The following is an 18,632-nucleotide window of genomic DNA, read 5'->3' on the forward strand; positions in this document are numbered from 1 at the left end:
AGCTGGTATGAACAACTTCGTAGCAAATAAACACTGCAATGAAGGTGTAAACTACAGTAATGTTAAAAGTTAAATCGCTTGCAACCATTAAGGACCTGTTACACGATTTTATGCAGTTTAAAAAAGGCAACATGTCAATTGTGACAAAGGTTGCATGCTGAACATCATTTTATAAAAAGTGCAGGTAGTTTCGGTCCAGTGCGCATGTGACATTAATTAGTGATGGTTTGCTATTGTTATGGTGTTTGCTGTGTAGATCTAGGCTAAAGCTGAAATTGTATGTTGGTCCAAAGTTAAGAATTTTTAAATTTTGGTAAATGTTTTAGAAAAAATATTTAAAAAACTGTTAAAAAACGTTTTTTAGTGTTTGGTGTGGGAATTCTACAATTTTCTTGTTTGTTCCAGAATTTGCTTAAGATAATGTTGACTGGTGTGTTACCAGATGCAGACAAATCAAATATACAACACACTTTGCTTACTTGAATAAATTACTACATGCAGGCAATGAACTTTTATTTATAACACTAGATTAGTAAGTAATGACCACAATTAATTCGGACCTGATTTCCTACCAGTGCTACCACCAAGCAAGTACTAAAAAACACATAACTGCATGGTTTGCATTTTCATGGCATGCATCACAGTTTGCCAACACCGTGGCATTACATAATAAAAACTTAATTATTTAATTTAAAATAAATCAAAGTTTATATATATATACAGTTACACATTGTTTTTGTATTTGAAACTTGATTTTACTTTTGAAATGACAAATTTGGCTCAAACGAAATACATACATACACTAGCAATATACTACCAAAAAGATAAGCTGGTTGTAATTTATTTATGGGTGTTCATAACCACTTCGACAGAATATTTTTACATTGTTTATAATGCATATGAAAGTTTAAAGACCAATAAAATTAATTTCAAAGTGAGTAAAAAAATATGGTACATGTTGCATTTTGAGATAGTAGCAAATGGTGGGATTCAGCCGATTTGCACCAGTTCGTGCGAACCGGTTCTTGGAATTTTTATGACCTCCGTAAACCGGTTGTTAACAAGCGTATATATAGGTCTATGTGCATATCGGCCCCGGGTCAATATGGCATGCTGCTAGTGAGAGAGCCAGATGTTAAAATATTTGAATCCCACCACTGGATAGTAGCATGCACAATTTTTTACAGGAACATCTGTGTAATTTACAAAACATTTCAATGCAAATTAGTAGCTAGTTGCTAAATGCACGAATGCTATTCATGAACCATAAATAAGCATGCGATTAGTTTCATGATAACTGCAATTGCTCAACCAGCAAAATCTAGCAGAACACCAAATTAATACCTGGGATCATTTGTAGTGGAACAAGGGCCTTGTCTAGCATTAGTTTGTGAAAAAAGAACATGGAATGTTATATACCCAGAGTAATAATTGATAAACACAAAAAATCTTATGGTATAATCCACCCAAAATTGTTTATTATAGGTATATTATAATTAATTATTATACATTAACAAACAAGTATGAAAAAAATTACCAAAACTAATAATCATGTCTAACTCTAAGTTTAATAGAGTTGAATTAAATTTTATATAGACAATTATTGACATTGGTTGATTTCAAACTTCTAAATAATTCACTGGCTAAAAAACTAAAATTGCAATAGAAAAATGCAATGGCAATGGAAAAGAAGCATAAATTGACAAAAAACAAAAAATATTTAAATATTTATTAATGCTTTGCTTCAAGTATACTAAACTTTCTTTTTAGAAACAAAATAAAGAAAATATATATCAACCAAAAGTACCATCACTTAGGTGTGAATTTTTTATATCCAGAACTCCTGATGTGGAAAATTCTAACAATACATTCTTACCATCAGTGTCAACGACTTGAGCTCCACCAGCATTCGCAAATGCTACATTTCCTAATTGAAGAATCCCAGCAAGAACAAGACGCATGTCCATCCTTTGGCCCTCTTTAAACCCAATAACTGCTAAGGCTTTCTATAAAGTATGTAGATAAATCTTTAGTTAAGAAATATGGTATGGGCAATAAACAAGACTTGCTCATAACTGAAGAAAAGGCAACCCAAAAATACTAGTAAAAGATACATGGGTAATTTCATGTAAGCACCCATTTATGGAACATAACAAACTTCAAAAATCCAAATTTCAGTTTTATTTTTTTTGATGACAATCACTTTCAGAAGTAAGTTGCAAATAGAACAATAAAACATTGTGATGACGCAACCTCAAATGCTTCCCAGTCTTCCTCATCATTAAGAGATGGATCAGCCACACATCCAGACTGGTTCAAATAATGATAGTCTTTTGCTTCAGTTAAGAAAAGCTTGCCTGTAATATAAAAAACCTAAGTTACATTGAAGCGAAATGGAATATTAGTGACATTATAGTAGAATCCGCTTAACGTGACCACATGCTTTATATGACTATTTTGATACGGTCTTAAATTTTACCATATAAAATTCTCTGTTTACTTCAACCATTCTTCGAATATTATGACCACTTTTTCCATCTTTTCAAGTTTTTTTTTATCAATTTTTTGTGTCAACTTGACAGTGAAAATTATGCCACGCCCACGTGTATTGTCATTTCATCTCCTTACGTTCACTTTCATGTTGCTATTTAACGTCAATGAAATAAATGATGAATTACTGCTTTTTTTGTCAATTTAACCCTAACTGTATCAATCCGGGTGTGATTAAATGGTACTGTAGCAGTTTCGGTTACTGTGATTATTTGGGTATTATAACCAAAGTAGTCTGGTCCCAAGGTGGTCATATTAAGCAGATTCTACTATATACATAGTATATATACATTACAAATATGAAAAAGTTATACGAATTACTCTTTTAGTGCAACAACACAAACACCTTTGTCTTTGCAAGGTACACCATTAAGCAATTGGTAAAATACATGGTAATTTCGTTCTCCAGGATTTTGTCTGACTACCCGATGCTAGAAAATCAAGTAAAATTTTATTTCAAAACAAGCATATTGTAAATGCAGATTTCGTCACTAATTCTTGACATGTTTGTATTGGATGTTAATATCTTTACACTTACCTTTTCTAACAAATCTATGGTTGGGGTTTGTTAAGGACAAACAACTGTTTACGAAGTCAGTACTAAAGAATTCTGATATTGTTTTATAATAGATAGTATCATAAGTTCATAACATACTACATCAATTAAATTATATATTAAATTTATTTTAACTAAATTATATTTTATTTATATATATATTATAAAATAAAAGATACAGTCAGTGATTCTGCCGCCTTTGATCTGGCCACTGTGATTAAATAACAATTGCACAAATTTTCCAAATCGACTAGAATTATTGTTAAACACTGTTTTTGCATTTCCCAATGCCTCAAGCAAAGGCCCACTCTCCAAAATAGACTGCTCTATTGAACGACCTTTTGCTGGAATTGTCCTTTGTAAAATTTAATGGGTGAACAAGCAAAAATTTCAAAACACCAACTTTTTAGCAATAGTAAAATAGGATAAAAATAAGCAAAATTGTACGTACTCTTCTTTTCCCATGGATTGCTGGCTAACTGTTGACAGGTAACTTAAAATAAATTTTGTCGCTTCAGTTTTACCTGCTCCACTTTCTCCACTAAAAAGTAAACAATTCAGTAAACAAATTATACTTAGCGTCGAGTCAATGAAATAAGCCTAATTTTAAGAAAATGATTAAATACACTGATTCCGATAATCCAAACGAATTATGTTATCTTATGTGCTTTATGTGGCCTTAACTCAAGATAGTAGTATTGTTTATTTTTCACCAGTGACTGTGGGAAGTAAAACAACATATGGTGCTAACCTTGTTATAGCACGTTAAAAAAAATAATACCTCACAAACAATCATTAAGTGGGATAAAGCGACAAAGGGCTAAGGCTTACAAGATGAAAAATGTTAACTACAGCGGTACTATAACGATGGCAGGTTAGCATAACCACCAAACCTAGAAGTTAAGGCCACATAAAGCACAAACAGATAACATTTGTTTAAGTAAAATTTTAAACACGTGTCTTAACTAGTCAATCATCCAACACTGTGAATTTATGAAAAACTTAACAAAAAGTAGATTGTAAATGACTTCAGTTCCACTTTAAGGCAAGCAGCTGCTGAAATGTGGGACTAATGACTTTCAGCATAATGAGGCAAGATGTGAAATTAGTTATTTACTATGGGGAAATAATTTGTTTATTTCACCTGATAAGAACACACTGACTTTCTTCTCTTTTCCACATGCATGTATAACATTCATTTGCAATTGCAAACACATGAGGTGGCTCTTCGCCTAAATCTTTGTTAGTATAGGAGTGGAGCGTTTCTTCTGAATAAAGGTCGTGAAGACGTTTGTATGGATTAAGAGAAATGAGGATTGATCCAATGTAAGTCTGTCATAATAAAACAATTTGCTTTTTAAGAATTCTGGTCACGTTAATTAATGTCGGTTTGGTTAATTTCGGTCGCAGAATTTGGCTTGTAAAAATGCAAACTGCGTTCAATTCCTATTTGCTTTGTCATTTTAATACCCTTGATCAATGCACGAACGACGTTTGCGTCTGTTCAGTGGTCTTGATGAACAGTTTTAAACTCGGGAAATATAACAAATAAAAAATGAAAAACGAAAAACGTGTATCCATGGTAACTTGCACAAGGACAAGCTCTGTAGTCGGGGGTCGAGCGGTGAGGTATTATCGCCGAGTTTAAGTCGGGCAAAGATTTTCTCAGTGGGAAGAATGCGATATTGTGAAACCATACGAATGTCTTAAAGTTATTCAACTGACTTACGTAAATACTATTTTTTCCGTATCTGGTGTTCAAATTACAGAGAATAGAGGCTTGATTAAGCTCTGCCATTTTTGCCATATCATCCATCCCTTCAGACAGTGTATCGTTCATCAAGCGCACGACGCCAGCATCTATCTCAGAAATCCACATTCGCCGTTCCTTTGAGAAAATTACTTACTTCGTCACCAGATATTATTCAGTATTAACAATATTTCTTCAAACGTTTTCAAGGAATATACAGGATTAAGGAACATATAGATACAACTTATAACACTCTTAATATAAGATTCTATCCATTGTATTAATTTCGAGAAATACAATATTTTCGGCTACGCTAAAAGATTGGTTTTCGAAAACGATTGGGAACAACCCCCTTAATGAATGCGAACGTTGCAACTTTTATGAGGCCAATAGCCAGAAAAGGAACAGTATATCTTATTATCAGACGGCTGATTATAAATCAGCGCCGGTCTTCGAAAGTGCAGGACATGTCTATACCATATATACAGGAAGGTATTAAAACATTTTCATATGCATTGACAACATATCATGGCTTCTTCAAATTGCAAAATTTTACTGAACTGTATTTTAATTTTGCTAGATTACCTCGCCATAGTCAGTGCGATAAACAACTTCAACACCGTCACACTGGTCCACAACAGCAGGTAGCCAGTCATCTTCTGATCCGTTGATGAGCCACACACGTGCGCCCTGATCAGCAAACACGTTTTTATATAATTAAAAGTTTTTTAACAAGTGCTCAAAATTGCGATCGAAAGTGAAATACAGTGATGATCGGATACATTTTAGAAATCTTGTTAAAATTAATGATTACATTGGCAAGGCCCTGTAGAGCGGGACACATGTATCGACCTGGTCACACTATTTGCAGATAATAATCATGTTCAACGCATTTATTCTAGCGCATGTTAATGTTGTGTGGAATCAAAAACCCAATCAAAAAACGTTTTCTCATTGAAAGCTAGACTTGTGTGACGATGAGTTATTAATACAGTAACTGCTTCACAAGATTTTGTTAGAAGAACGTACTTATGACATGTGACGTTATTCTTAAAATATATACACTGTACTGCAGAATGAAATTTTATATGTAAACCAGAACGCAATTTGAGGGGTCACAAACAGATGCTTAATTATGACGCTGTTGGAATATAATCGATAAACGCACAAAAAGTCGTATTTTCTGAACAATAGTTTTTAACTTCTGTGTTCCTACTATTTACTACATGCTTCCTTTATCGAAGCGTGAGGATGAATGAGTTATACAAAAATAGGCGCCATTAAAGGACATGGAACAAGACCGATAGACCCGCCAGAAACCCAGTAACACTGGCCTGCACATTGCACACATATAACATACGAGGTAATATCGAATACGTTTCAATATAGGCTGTATTGTAATTACCACAACCATACAACCATTTTTGTAAGAAACTTTGGGTTGGACCTTCTATTTCCAGTTACTCAGCCTTTGGTTTCGTAATCTTCGCCGACCTGTCAACTGACCTTCAACTTTGTAATAATTTTTGGGCGACAATTACAGAACTACTAAAAAGTTTTCCAAAGTTATTTTATCATTTTATTCAGTTAATAAAACTTTTTGATATAACACAAATATGCTTTTTCACTATTTCCTTTCACGTCATATGGCACAATTGTTACGGTAAAGTTTTCTTACAGTGTTGAAGGTCATCACATACAAGACGACAAAAGACATTTATTAAACAAAGTCCACTGAGTTGATGCCGTCTATAGACCGCTTTCAGTTTAATAACAACGACAAAGACGAAACTAAACGCAAAATTCTGAACGAAATCAAATAGGCCTATTATTAAATCTTTTTCGTAATTTTATGCTTATTGCATATAAACCCTCCGTGGTATCAAAAAAATAGCAAATTTTAAACGTATAAAGTTTTGTCGATCCGACAATGATACAAGAGTTTCTTAGTTTTTCGGAAAGGTGCCTCTACAGTTTCTCATAAAGTGTTCCTCACAAAAAATGATTGTATGTTTATACTATACTGGATTACTTCCGAAACAAGTGGAGCGTGGAGTCCATAAAAACTTACCACGGCAGTTACGTCCGACTCTGCCATAAAGAAAATAAGGAAAAATAGTTTCTCCTTTTCTGGGCAAACAGCACTCGCGTTTTATTTATAATCGTTTAAGTGGAGATGCACTCTTCACCAGTAAAGAAAACCTGTTTGTAAATTAATAATTACTGCATACTACGAAAGCAATATGTGATATGTAAGTATCAGTTATGTGCAAAATACCATCAACCTGCCAACCTAAATCAAATTAACAGTACAGCCCACCGAAGCACAAGCTAAGCGCGAATGTGTTAACCTTTGAACAAGATCGAGAAAACTATTCTCTTTCTTTCTCTCTCTTCCCTCTCTCTTTCTTCTTATCTATTTTTCTCCTAATCTTTGATATACCTTTTCACCAGTCATTCAGGAAAATGTCCTGCAGAATTACAGGGCCCAGTATTACACATCATTTATTATACCCCGTTATACTTCACATTTACACACAGAATAGTGTAGAATAGGGTAAACAATTAAAGTAAAACAAAACATTTCCATGTATGTAGCTATGTGCCTGAATATAATACACGTCGTTACATAAATACCAGCTTGTTTTCAAATTTACCAGCAGTTACAACAAATTACCATCTATCCGTTTCAACTCAGTCAACAGTTCAAACAAAAAAGAGAAATGTCGCCTTGGGACGGATCTTTAATTTCCGAAAATGAGTAGACTGTAGCTTACTTCAGTTGAAGAGGGTCAGGAAAGAGTAGGTTAACGACTGGCAGAAAGGTTATCAGAACGAAAGCTGAATATTTTACTCCAGATATAGTTCACATTGTTACTACTCCAGACAATCTGATATATCGAATAAATACGCATGCCCTGACATTCGCTTCAAATGACAACTGTCTTGCAAACGTGATATTCCTGTATGTGTACACTATACAGTAATTGTCCCACAGATAATACAATTTGTCAATTTTAAACAGCCTTTACGAAAAACAGAAAACTTGGTTAGACTTCCCATGGCAGCTGCATAATTCTATAACGCTAATAGCATCCTAATACCACCGTCTTGAAGAAATTAGCTAAGAACGTATAAGTAAACGCCAATCCAAAGACCGACGAATAAAAATAACCTAAAATCGTTTTTAAAATACATAGAATTTGGTTTAAAAATACATTCGCCTACAAAAAGCAAAATTAATCAAGTTACATCAACGCCTTATGGGTCAAAAATTTACGTGCCAATGTAGCCTTTCAAAGCAATGTCGGTTTAATTCTCGGTTTTCGCTATTTCACCAGAAACAAATCGTACGTTTGAAGTTATTTTTTCACAGCTTAATTTTAAAACAAAGCAACTTAACGCTAACCTAAAACTACCTTCTAATCTAAACCTATCTTAAATTACACTCTACACAGCTAATATCAACTTTTTCCGTGCCGATTCTCCTGACCCAACCGTCTATCTTGAACAACGGGATGCGTGATCAACATTCGGCGAAATGGTAACTTTCTTAATACTTTATTGTTTTTATTTTGTTTCTACAATTTCGCTTACATCTTTGCCCAGATTTTAGTGCTGCGTTGGTTTTCTTGTCTTCACCGGTATAAGCATAACGTTAAATGTATTTTAGCACTTGGCCTATAGTTTAAAATCCTTTTAAAAAATAGATTAAGGTTAGGTTTGGATTAGTTGATGCTCATTTTTTGGATACAGGGGTTGGGATTCAATGGACGATGCTGGTTTAAACATACAGGTACGTGTTTTTCTTGTGAAACCAATAACACTTTTCTCTTCTCCAGTGGTTATATTTCTGGCGGATAGCTGCAAACCCATTACTTCACAAATAACACTAACGTTACATATTTAAATACTGACGCTAACCAATGTAAGTGCTGTCGCTACAGATTAACCTTCTCAGTATTATATTGGTTAATGGCATAAGATATCATCTACTTTACTGGCGAAAATTGCACGCTTATATTAAATTTTATATGTTCAATCATTACTTGAAAGTTGTTATGTTGACTATAATCTCTCCTGTCCAAGCTAACTTTAATCTATTTGGAGTGAGGGAAATTCTATTTTCATAGACTACCTTTTCTCTTTAGCAGTCACATCCTCGACAACGTAATCTACGGGTGAAACTAAAACAAGTAGTGGATATATAACACTCGGAAACCGCAAAACTGAAACAACAAAATAACAAGCAAAATTTCCAGACAACTCATCTCTCCTTTAGGTACATCACGTCTTACAATGTTATGCTTCAAAGACCTTCTCGTCATAACTGTGATTCACGCTTTTTTCTCACACAATAGTGTACAAATAACATGCTTTAATGTGTCATCTAACACAGTCAAATACAATGATATAGATGAAACGTTTAAGGGTTGCTTTGACAGTTCAGACAAAAGTCCAGTTAATATAGGCTACCTAAATTCAATCACTAATTTGATATTAATCGCATAACACAGTGAAAATCTGTGCACAACCTGCATTACTCTCAGCGCAGCGCACGTCAAATGACTTCGAAACACTAGAAAACTTTGCCCGTTGGCAGGAAACGTTCGTCTGATACAATAGGCCTATAAAAAGCAACGACTGAGTGTCACGAATCCGCTATGTGCTATAAGTAAAGCATCCCAACAACATGTGCACGACAAAGCATATTCAGAGCTTTTGTGTGGTAGTCAACCCAACAATTATGTTTGTCAGTAAATCGTTCCAACACTTAGCCGTCCTTAGAACATCTTAGTGGGTCATAAAACGCGTTGCCATGAAATTCTAGTAGCGTTTAATTGATTTGAGTATACTTGTTAATACTAACGTTTTATGCATGTACTGTATACACTGCGGGCATCTGCTGTAAAACAGGGTTTCTCAAAGTTTTTTGTTCTGCGACACCCTTTTAGAAAAGAAATTTATTTTCGGCCTCTTGAAGGGTAGCCTACACGTTAAAGATATTAGAACAATAACTGTCCCATTCCAAATCTCAAGTGGTAATTTTGTCTATGGCGAAACTATACAAACGCATACAATCCACGAAAGTAACTGTAAAGTAATGAAAGAACCGCGTAATGGAAACAGTAAAATGAATAACAAATTAACAAAAAAACAATTTACTTTGTAAAAGTTGAATTCGTTTCACGATCCCAAATGGGGTCGCGACCCATAGTTTGATAAGACCTGCTGCAAAGCACGTACTTTCTCGGGAATTACCCTATGTGAAAATGTCGCTCAATCAATGTACTGATTTTGGAATCAAGACAATGTAAAACTGAAGACTACAAAGTCTACAATGCCATTAAACAAGAGAAAGTTTAAGTCAAAATTGAACCATTTTATGCAAGCAAAACTCGCCATCCTTTTGAGCTTTTCCATAGAATATGTTTTTTATAGAATAAATTATTGCATTTTCCGTAAAACGTTTCTGATAAAACAGCAAAGCAAGATTACAACAAAAATTTGCCTGGTGACGGTATTAGCTCCCAAAGTCTTTTGTACTAAAATATTTTAAGATCTTGTCTTCATGCAAAATTGTTTTACGGAAAGGATGTCCTTAGAAATCAGCATTCAAATTTATCTTGTAAGTATTAAATATACTACACTACAGTATACAAGCTTATCAAATAGAGGAGTGAGTGGACTGTCAAAACACCAGCCACCTATCTAATTTTGTCGCAGTATCGTGCTTAATAACACATTAATTCCTGAACGTTGTGATGACGTATTTGTAAAGCAATAAAGTAACGCTCAATATAACTATTCACTATCAGTTCCATTTTCAACCGTATAATTTGACCTGACTGATATAATCTGATATAAACTTGCACTGCCGATTTTATGCCATTTGCTTCGGGCTGGAGCAAAAATTAACTGTTGTCAGTAAACTTCCTTCACCTTGGTTCACAAATGCAAAATTCAGCAACGAGAGCCATGGAAAGTTTTCAGTATGAAACAGCCTTCAGAAAGCAGGTCTTTTTACTTCATGGGCTGACGCAACAGCTTGACTCGTTTCCGTTCTCACGTCACTGCGAACAATTCTATAACATAAGGATAATCGGAAATGGCGGTTAGCAGTATGCCGCATAGGTTAACAGCTAATTTCTTAAACGACTCACATTTTAACACTTTTTGCGCTACGTAAACCAAACGAATTAAACAGTTGGTTGGCGAGTGTATGAAACAAATACTGGGTAAGTGAAAATATGTGTTCTGTAGCGACCTAAAAGATGAAATCTTCTACGGTACAAACATGATTGTGGTATACGTTCTTTTTCTTAATTACAATTTGAGGTCTAACATCACTAAGTATTATCAGTTTAACTTGTAATGGTAATATAGCCTATTCTGTTGGATTCTAATCTATCTTTTGCCTACTCCAATGAAGCTTTCAAAAAGGGTCGTGTGTCCAGGTCAGAAACACTTCAAATATATCGTTTGAATGTGCACTGTATTAAATAAACTTCACCGTGTAATGAAGTTAGTTTTAACTTGTTGTTCCAGATCTAACATGGGAAAGATGAATCTCACATATGAACTCAATAGTTCTATTTGATTTTTATAATGAGATCTAGCATAAATTGTGCAAATTACATAAATATTTGTGTTATCTTTTGATTTGACAAAACTTGTATGATAGCTATAGATGACAATTTGAATGGAAATTGCATAGCACTGTATTTAATACTGGAATGACTTTAGGTGATAAGGAGTAGCATACAAGAAAATTCACTGAACGAAATGCAATGAAGACGTAAACACGCTTTTAGTCCCAAAAAGTTGAAGTCGTGGGGTGTCCCTAAAAACGATAATTTAGCAAGTCTTCCTGGAGTCATCGACGTATAGCCTAAACAGTCTGTTTTCGATTAGTTTTAATTTAGAAAAGTAACATTCTCCAGTATGTTTTAAAACCAAATATATATGCAATGCAATTTAAATACTTGGAAAACTAAAGGTTAAATTAAAGCAAAAGTTTTACTTTGTTAAAAAATTTGTATAATATCTCAGTGTATTTTTACTCCCTTGTGGCACAAAGCAGCTGGCCAGAAAAAGTGCGTTGAGTGCCATTTAAAATGATTCTGCTTCGTACAGAAATTTTTTTAATTTTTCGAGACAAACCATGTTAATGCAATGACGTAACATGTGTCAAACCCATTCTACATTTCATTGTTCCACGTCCTCTGGCTTTAGTCTGGCTCTGCTGGTCTGTTATAATATCTGTTACATAATAAGATGTATCACTGGAACATACCTTAAGCATATCCCACAACAAATATTTGAGAACGATTTCATGTCATTGTTACGCAATACTTGTTCACTTGCTCCGTTTGCAATCTAAAAACGTTCTCCGCTGAGTCTACAGTATACTACATATTATTAGTTTATTACAATGTTCCTAATGAACCGAATGCCATAATAGGACCGTTTATGGAATCTGCAAATCGCCAATATACTGGTAATACAGTTATACCAGTAGTAACGTAAGATACCGTAAAACTGAATTAACTAACTAAAACAATTCATGTGAAAATAGGGAATTTCTCAATGTTTAAATTATGTAATTACTAACGGTAGCAATTTGAATGTTTTCATGATAAAAACTGATATTGTTTATTATTACGGTACCTTAAGAATTTCTAATATTGATGCCACAGATTTACACCGACCGTTGGTTGAATCATTTGGGTTCAATTGTCTTGAGTTGAATTGACCAACCACCAAACGTAACTAATAGGATTTCAAATATGAAAAGCTTTTTAAAAGGTTTGGGAAAATATCCAGTAGAAATGATATGTCTAAATTTGTCTGTGAAAAAGACGCCGGATAGTGCCAACTAGATCAGGGCAGCTATTGGCATAAGTTAGTTGAACTACTAGGTTGATCCAAACCGTACTAGCAAATTTGAGCAAAAGTTTATGCTTTAACTACTATAGTGTGAATTTACTAGTATGATCTCTGAATACGAATTCATGCTACTAGCTCTAGTATCTAATCTCACTACCAAGTTTTTTCTGCTTTAGTGAGAACTGTGCGTACGGCCCTAGAAAAAAAGATTAGACTCTAGTAACCGTAAATACCATGTAAGCCTATACCTTTAGATGATTTTATACTGTTTTTTCATATTTAGTACATCAAAAACAAGGTTGAGAAACAATGTGCATGGACGAAAAGAGGCTGTAAGTAGCTTAGCCCTGCTCCATCGACACAGTGATATGATGATGATTTCGACAGTTGCCGTTGTTAATATTAACCGATTCTCTAACAGCAGTTACTGTAAACTAGATTTTGTGCTGCAAAAATGCAGGTGAGTCTACTTTTGGCGTTCAACCAGAAAGAACGATGGATTTTTGCGCTGTTTGGATGAACTGCTTTTTCCGAAAGAAACAATGTTTCTATGTATGTTTGTCCTGGAAGTGCTTTGGCAATGACCATAGATACGGGCCTACGAGGACCTATGGCTGTAGTGACTACTGACTAGTGACTGGAAGTGACAAGTCAAGTCATTTAATTAGATTCCCAAAGCAAGTCGAATCAGTAATGTTTATCAAGTCAAGTTACGGGTTCAATACAGTTTTATTTTCTAACACGTGTTGGCCGATCGATCCCTGCAAATGTCACACTTTTGAAAAAAAGTACCGAATTACTTTTTTCAAAAAATTTCAGTCATTTCCTGTACTCGGTACTTTTCAAGTGATTATTTTAAATTTTAACGAGTACATTTAAAAAAATACATGGTACTTAATCCTTAATACGAATTTTAGCAACTGTTGATCTTTTTTAATCGAGAAACGTCAAGTATAATTGCAAGCGATTAACGCCACATATGTTTTGACCTGGAATAACCTTTACCGGTGCATAATAGCGGCAAACATTGCATTTGCAGCAGCATCTTTTGAACAAAAAGTCCGGTACCGAGTACCGACAAAGCACCGAACTACTTTTTTCAAATAGTACCGAATATCGGAACCGTCGGTGCATTTTTTGCCAAATACCGGTACCGTTACCGACGGTACTTTAAAAGTACCGACTGCCCGCCTCTGAGTCTATCCATCTTTGGTGACTGGCTGTTAAAACATCAGGCTACCTACTCGAAACCTGGCAAGAAGTTAAATTCCGTTACACCGTTACTTCCATTGGTAGAACTAGTACGTCTTTTCTATGATAGCCCTAGACGCGAAACTGCGTCTATTACCACTAATGGGTTACTTGTGAAGGAGAATGTCGTTTAATTTTTGAACGAGCTCTTTTGGCGTTTGGGATAAAGTGAGCAGAGGCAAAAAAATTCAGAACAAACTTTTACAAATTTAGGCCTCCCTTCGACGCAATCCTATATATGGGCCCACGCACTTTGAAAATGGTTCCGCCATTGCTGGACGAAGGATATGGTATGTCTAACATTCGTAGCGTACAAGTAGTATTTATGTGATATGGGTGATACATATGATATGGAGAGATATTTTCCAGACGCAATTCTGAAAGAATTAGTCGTTATAAAAAATTTATTGATTTATTAAAATATGATAATATATAGTTTCCAGTAAAAATTAAGCATATACCAATAATTGAAAAACAAAATAATATTAGTGTTAATGTATTTTCTTGTGAAGATAAAGACGTTTATCCTATTTATATTTCAGATAAAGCAGATACTACAAAATACCTTGAGTTCTTATTAATAGAAAAATATTATGTTTTTATAAAAAACTTTAACAGATTTTTTTTTTGTCAAAAGAATCATAAAAGAAAAAACAATTCTGTAGATATTGCTTACAATGTTTTTGTACAGAAGAAATTCTTAAAATGAAAAGCACTTTAACTTATGAGTAGGCCTAGCTTAACTTAATTTACCTGTTAAATTATCTGACTCTATTGTTGCGTGCGGTTAGAATACTCTAACCTTTTGCCAGCCGAAATGTTTTAATATTACAACAGAAATAGCTTACAAGAAAAGGTTTTTATCGTAGGTGCTGTACACTTTCTTGATATTACAAATAACTAAGAACATAAATAATACTACTGCTTATAAGATGTCTAATACAAGAGTTGCAATCACCATGACTATCTCATACATCTGGTTTGTTGATTCACACAGATCACGCTTTCTATCTCGATGATTCCCTCGACTAAATCTCGATCTCCGATCTCTGCTAGAAGTGCGAGCTTATAAAACGTGAAAGCGATGGGAGTTAAAATGTTCGACAAGAAAAATGCTGTGAGTCGTAGCAGGTGCTACGAGCGAAACAATATTTTCACAATGTGAGATGCATTTAGCTAAAGCTGACAGATTGAGACATAATAGATAATTAATCGGTGTTAAATTTAAGAAGCGAGCATTTCCAATAAAGACTTCATATCAACATAGATGCTGGAAAACAACCTTGGAACGTACTAACAGGTGTGTTCACACGAAGCTATTCAGAGCAAGTTTCCAAATATCAAACGACAGTCGAAGTGTTTATCTAAAAACAAATTCATAAACTTTAATCAATAACTAGAAAACACGTTTGCAAGAAATGATGTAATGGTTTTAAAAAATACCACCCAGTCCGCTACAAAAGAACATATTGAATTATATTATTATTAACGGAAAATAAGCAATAGAAATGCCAAAGGAAAATAGTTTTGTTAGATTTATAAACTATTGTAAACAATTACTAGTTCCATTTGTAGTATGTGCAGATTTTGAAGCGATAACTCAGAATACTTCAAATATTGAAATATATCACAATCATATTGATTGTGGATACGCTTGTCAGCGTCAACTTTCATTTGAGTTCTGGTTGCGTCTTATGTCCGACTGATATTAATAGCACTCTGGTATTTTTCTTCCAATGGTTTTATTGATAAGTATTGCTTGCAGAAGTCTTGATAACTATAGATTTGTTTACACTGTAAAGCAAGTAGACTGTTGGTGGATGTACTCAGAAATTTATCATAGAATAATAATAATAACAATAATAATAACGAATACACTGACAATATGTACAAGTATACGAGTACATGTACATGCGCTACAGCAATACTCGTTAAGCATTTCTCAGCATTTTTTCATCGGAAGCTGGTCATAACAACTCGTTGATATAATTGGCGTAATTACGCTGAGACTGATCTGAGAAAAAATGCTAAAGCCTGGTACAGAATCTTAGCTAGCATAATCAAGTACGTCATTTACACCAAAAATGCTATAGGCCTATATGTGTGTGACGTAGAACAACAGAGAAAAGAAATCTGAAAACCATTTATCGCACATAACTACTGCATTACAACCAACAGCAAATTCAATACGTAATTGATTGTCAAATTGCCTGCGCCAAAAACAAGCCATACAGGGAACATGATTGGTGAGACCTTTCGACCTTTTGTCTGATTTGAACTTGTGCCGGAATATGCGCGTTGTGACTAAAATTTATGCTGAATAAGTTTACAGTGGTGGCAGCCAGCCGTTTATGAATAAGTTAATATATTTAGGATTTACGACCTTACCTGATTTTTACAGTGGCCCAAATTTACTTTCGGGCACAGGCCTACAATGCGCTCTACACGGCCCTGTATAACATAAGGCACCAGCAGGGGAACCACGTTCTGTTTCCGAAAATATTGTTGTGTCGTAGGCTGTTTTGTTTTTGGACAGGAAGGTACACACTGACGCTATTTAAAGAATTCTCTCCGCGTCAAGTAGGCCTAATAGGCTACCTGTGTTTCTACACAAGGCATGGTATAACAATCATTCTCATTGGACTTAGGAGAGTCTTTGCACGATTTAAGCACGGCGATGAATTCTCATTGATAGAGCCCCGGTTAATGAGGTTAGCATTTCTGCATGTTCTGATTGTGACACGTTTTGTATTTGTTTTATCTTTGATATTTTATAGCTTACTGCCCGAAATTGGAATTGTCCATCAAGATCACTGCACAGGACTAACCGTCGTAATGCCTTATCCCCGGGCATTACAACTGTAGAGTCACTGGGTATCCAACACGGAACTGGGGCCGCTTTATTGCGAGTTTAGCACTCCAACCAATCGACCACCGAATCGACATGTTTTCTCCCAATAATTTAAAGTTAAATTATCCATTTATATAGCACGCCAATAAAAATTAAATGCAAAGAATGCGCAGATAAGTCCGAAACATCAAGGAGAGAGTACCATGTGGCATGACTGTGCGGCTTAATGGCTTTTCGTTTTGCTACATATCAGACCTATCTCTTTGATCATCAAGTTTCCACTTGTTTAATTCAAAAGTTCATCTAAGCACTTAAGCTCCACTGTCACAAAGCACGAAGGCAGTAGTATGGAGATCTTATATTTTACAAGTTACACCATAGATATTAATTCACAATGTAATGTATGTAAATATAGCATAGCCCAGGGGTGGAGAAATTTGTTCAATGAAAGAGTCATTTGTGGAAAGCTACAAACACAAGCCAGCCGCAAAATGAATAGTGTCAATACAAATACGGTAAACGATGCATGGATAATGAGCAATAATGGATATTACTATTCAGCTAGAAGAGCAACAAAAAACATGTCGGCCAGCCGCAGTTTGCCCACCTTTGGCATAGCCTGTGTCTATGTGTACTCGTGATGTTACTAATAAATTAATAATAATTTAATCTATGATTAATTGATTATATGATGTTTATTTTATTTCTATGGCTTATAGTGGGTTTGATTTTCCATAGCAACCATCTGTTTGTTGTGCAATGGCAATGGTGCAATGTGCAATACTAGGTATTATGACATTTAATAATTCGATTGTGCACTACTCGTGTGAGGTATTACACAGGGAACATATCTGTCATAAAGACCGCATATGCTGGCGGTAATTGTTTGTATATGAGCGAGGACGATTGATGGTTGGTGACTTGTTTTACTTCTGCTTCGATTGATGAGTTCTCATTTCTCAAATTTGCGTGACTATGCTGTTATTTGCTTGATTCTGTCTATACAAATTACTAACTTATAAAGTTCCCATTTTATTTATTATAACACAAAGGTTTTCACCTTCGGGCAAAGCTTACTGAATGTTACACAGCGCTGTAGTAACCGGTGAAATCGATCACGTAAAAAGGAAAGATTGAAAACATTACATCAGTATTTATATGTGACACACCAGTTCAAGCGAGGAAATTATCTGACGTCATTAAGGAAAACGCAAATTTGGTCAACAACTGAATTACGGGATTCTAAATTAAATTTCAAACATCTTGGAAAACAACTCGTGATTCGTGACGTAATCGTCACAGTATCAATGGTTAGCACGGCCACTAAACCCAACATGCAAATAACTAGGCTTACCATACGTCCCGTTTTAGCCGGGACAGTCCCCCTTTTTAACGTCTTGTCCCGGCGTCCCGATCGGTCGGCCGAACGTCCCGGTTTGGCATTCAGTCAGCCAGCATAGGCATACCGCATAGAAGCCATACAAAAACATTAGCATGTTCTTATTATTGTTTTTGCTGTGTAGCGTACCGGTACTTCTTGAAGAAGAATTCGTGATCTTGTTTGTTATTTATTTCATTGTATTCGATAAAAATGTTATTGTGACGTCATATGTCGAAAGCGTCCCGCTTTTAAGCCACAAAATTATGGTAAGCCTACAAATAACAATAAAAAAAACGAAAAACAAGCTTGGCTATTTCTTGCTACTCAAACTCAGGAAGAGGAATGCAAATTGTGGCGCTTTAAATCCAACTTAATGCTCTTGAAATGTTAAAAATGCAGATTA

At 34.8% G+C, this 18,632-nt stretch overlaps 1 protein-coding gene and 1 long non-coding RNA gene across 4 annotated transcripts in view; one reads left to right on the forward strand and one right to left on the reverse strand.

Annotated features, from left to right (window-relative positions):
* LOC143453496 (unconventional myosin-X-like) overlaps positions 1 to 10,721 on the reverse strand; it is a 30,100-nt gene extending 19,379 nt beyond the window's left edge. Inside the window, exons 1-13 of one of the 3 annotated variants that reach the window (XM_076954847.1) lie at positions 7,534 to 7,860; positions 7,208 to 7,327; positions 6,928 to 7,058; positions 5,442 to 5,546; positions 4,836 to 4,994; positions 4,251 to 4,438; positions 3,558 to 3,647; positions 3,286 to 3,461; positions 3,089 to 3,102; positions 2,897 to 2,981; positions 2,254 to 2,357; positions 1,877 to 2,006; positions 1,345 to 1,377 (exon numbers count right to left, since the gene is read on the reverse strand). In XM_076954847.1, the coding sequence (XP_076810962.1) occupies positions 1,345 to 1,377; positions 1,877 to 2,006; positions 2,254 to 2,357; positions 2,897 to 2,981; positions 3,089 to 3,102; positions 3,286 to 3,461; positions 3,558 to 3,647; positions 4,251 to 4,438; positions 4,836 to 4,994; positions 5,442 to 5,546; positions 6,928 to 6,954 (1,111 nt within the window). In that variant the 5' untranslated portion in view covers positions 6,955 to 7,058; positions 7,208 to 7,327; positions 7,534 to 7,860. Of the gene's footprint in view, positions 1 to 1,344; positions 1,378 to 1,876; positions 2,007 to 2,253; positions 2,358 to 2,896; positions 2,982 to 3,088; positions 3,103 to 3,285; positions 3,462 to 3,557; positions 3,648 to 4,250; positions 4,439 to 4,835; positions 4,995 to 5,441; positions 5,547 to 6,927; positions 7,059 to 7,207; positions 7,328 to 7,533; positions 7,861 to 10,701 lie in introns of those variants that run through there. The other 2 variants (XM_076954848.1, XM_076954849.1) reach the window with 2 other exon arrangements.
* Positions 8,125 to 8,864, forward strand: LOC143453497 (uncharacterized). Its single transcript, XR_013115209.1, has 2 exons — positions 8,125 to 8,400; positions 8,613 to 8,864. It is a non-coding gene; the product is annotated as an uncharacterized LOC143453497 (long non-coding RNA).
* Positions 10,722 to 18,632: the final 7,911 nt, after the last annotated feature.

Source organism: Clavelina lepadiformis, chromosome 4 (genome assembly GCF_947623445.1).
Source record: "Clavelina lepadiformis chromosome 4, kaClaLepa1.1, whole genome shotgun sequence".
NCBI classification, from domain to species: Eukaryota; Metazoa; Chordata; class Ascidiacea; order Aplousobranchia; family Clavelinidae; genus Clavelina; species Clavelina lepadiformis.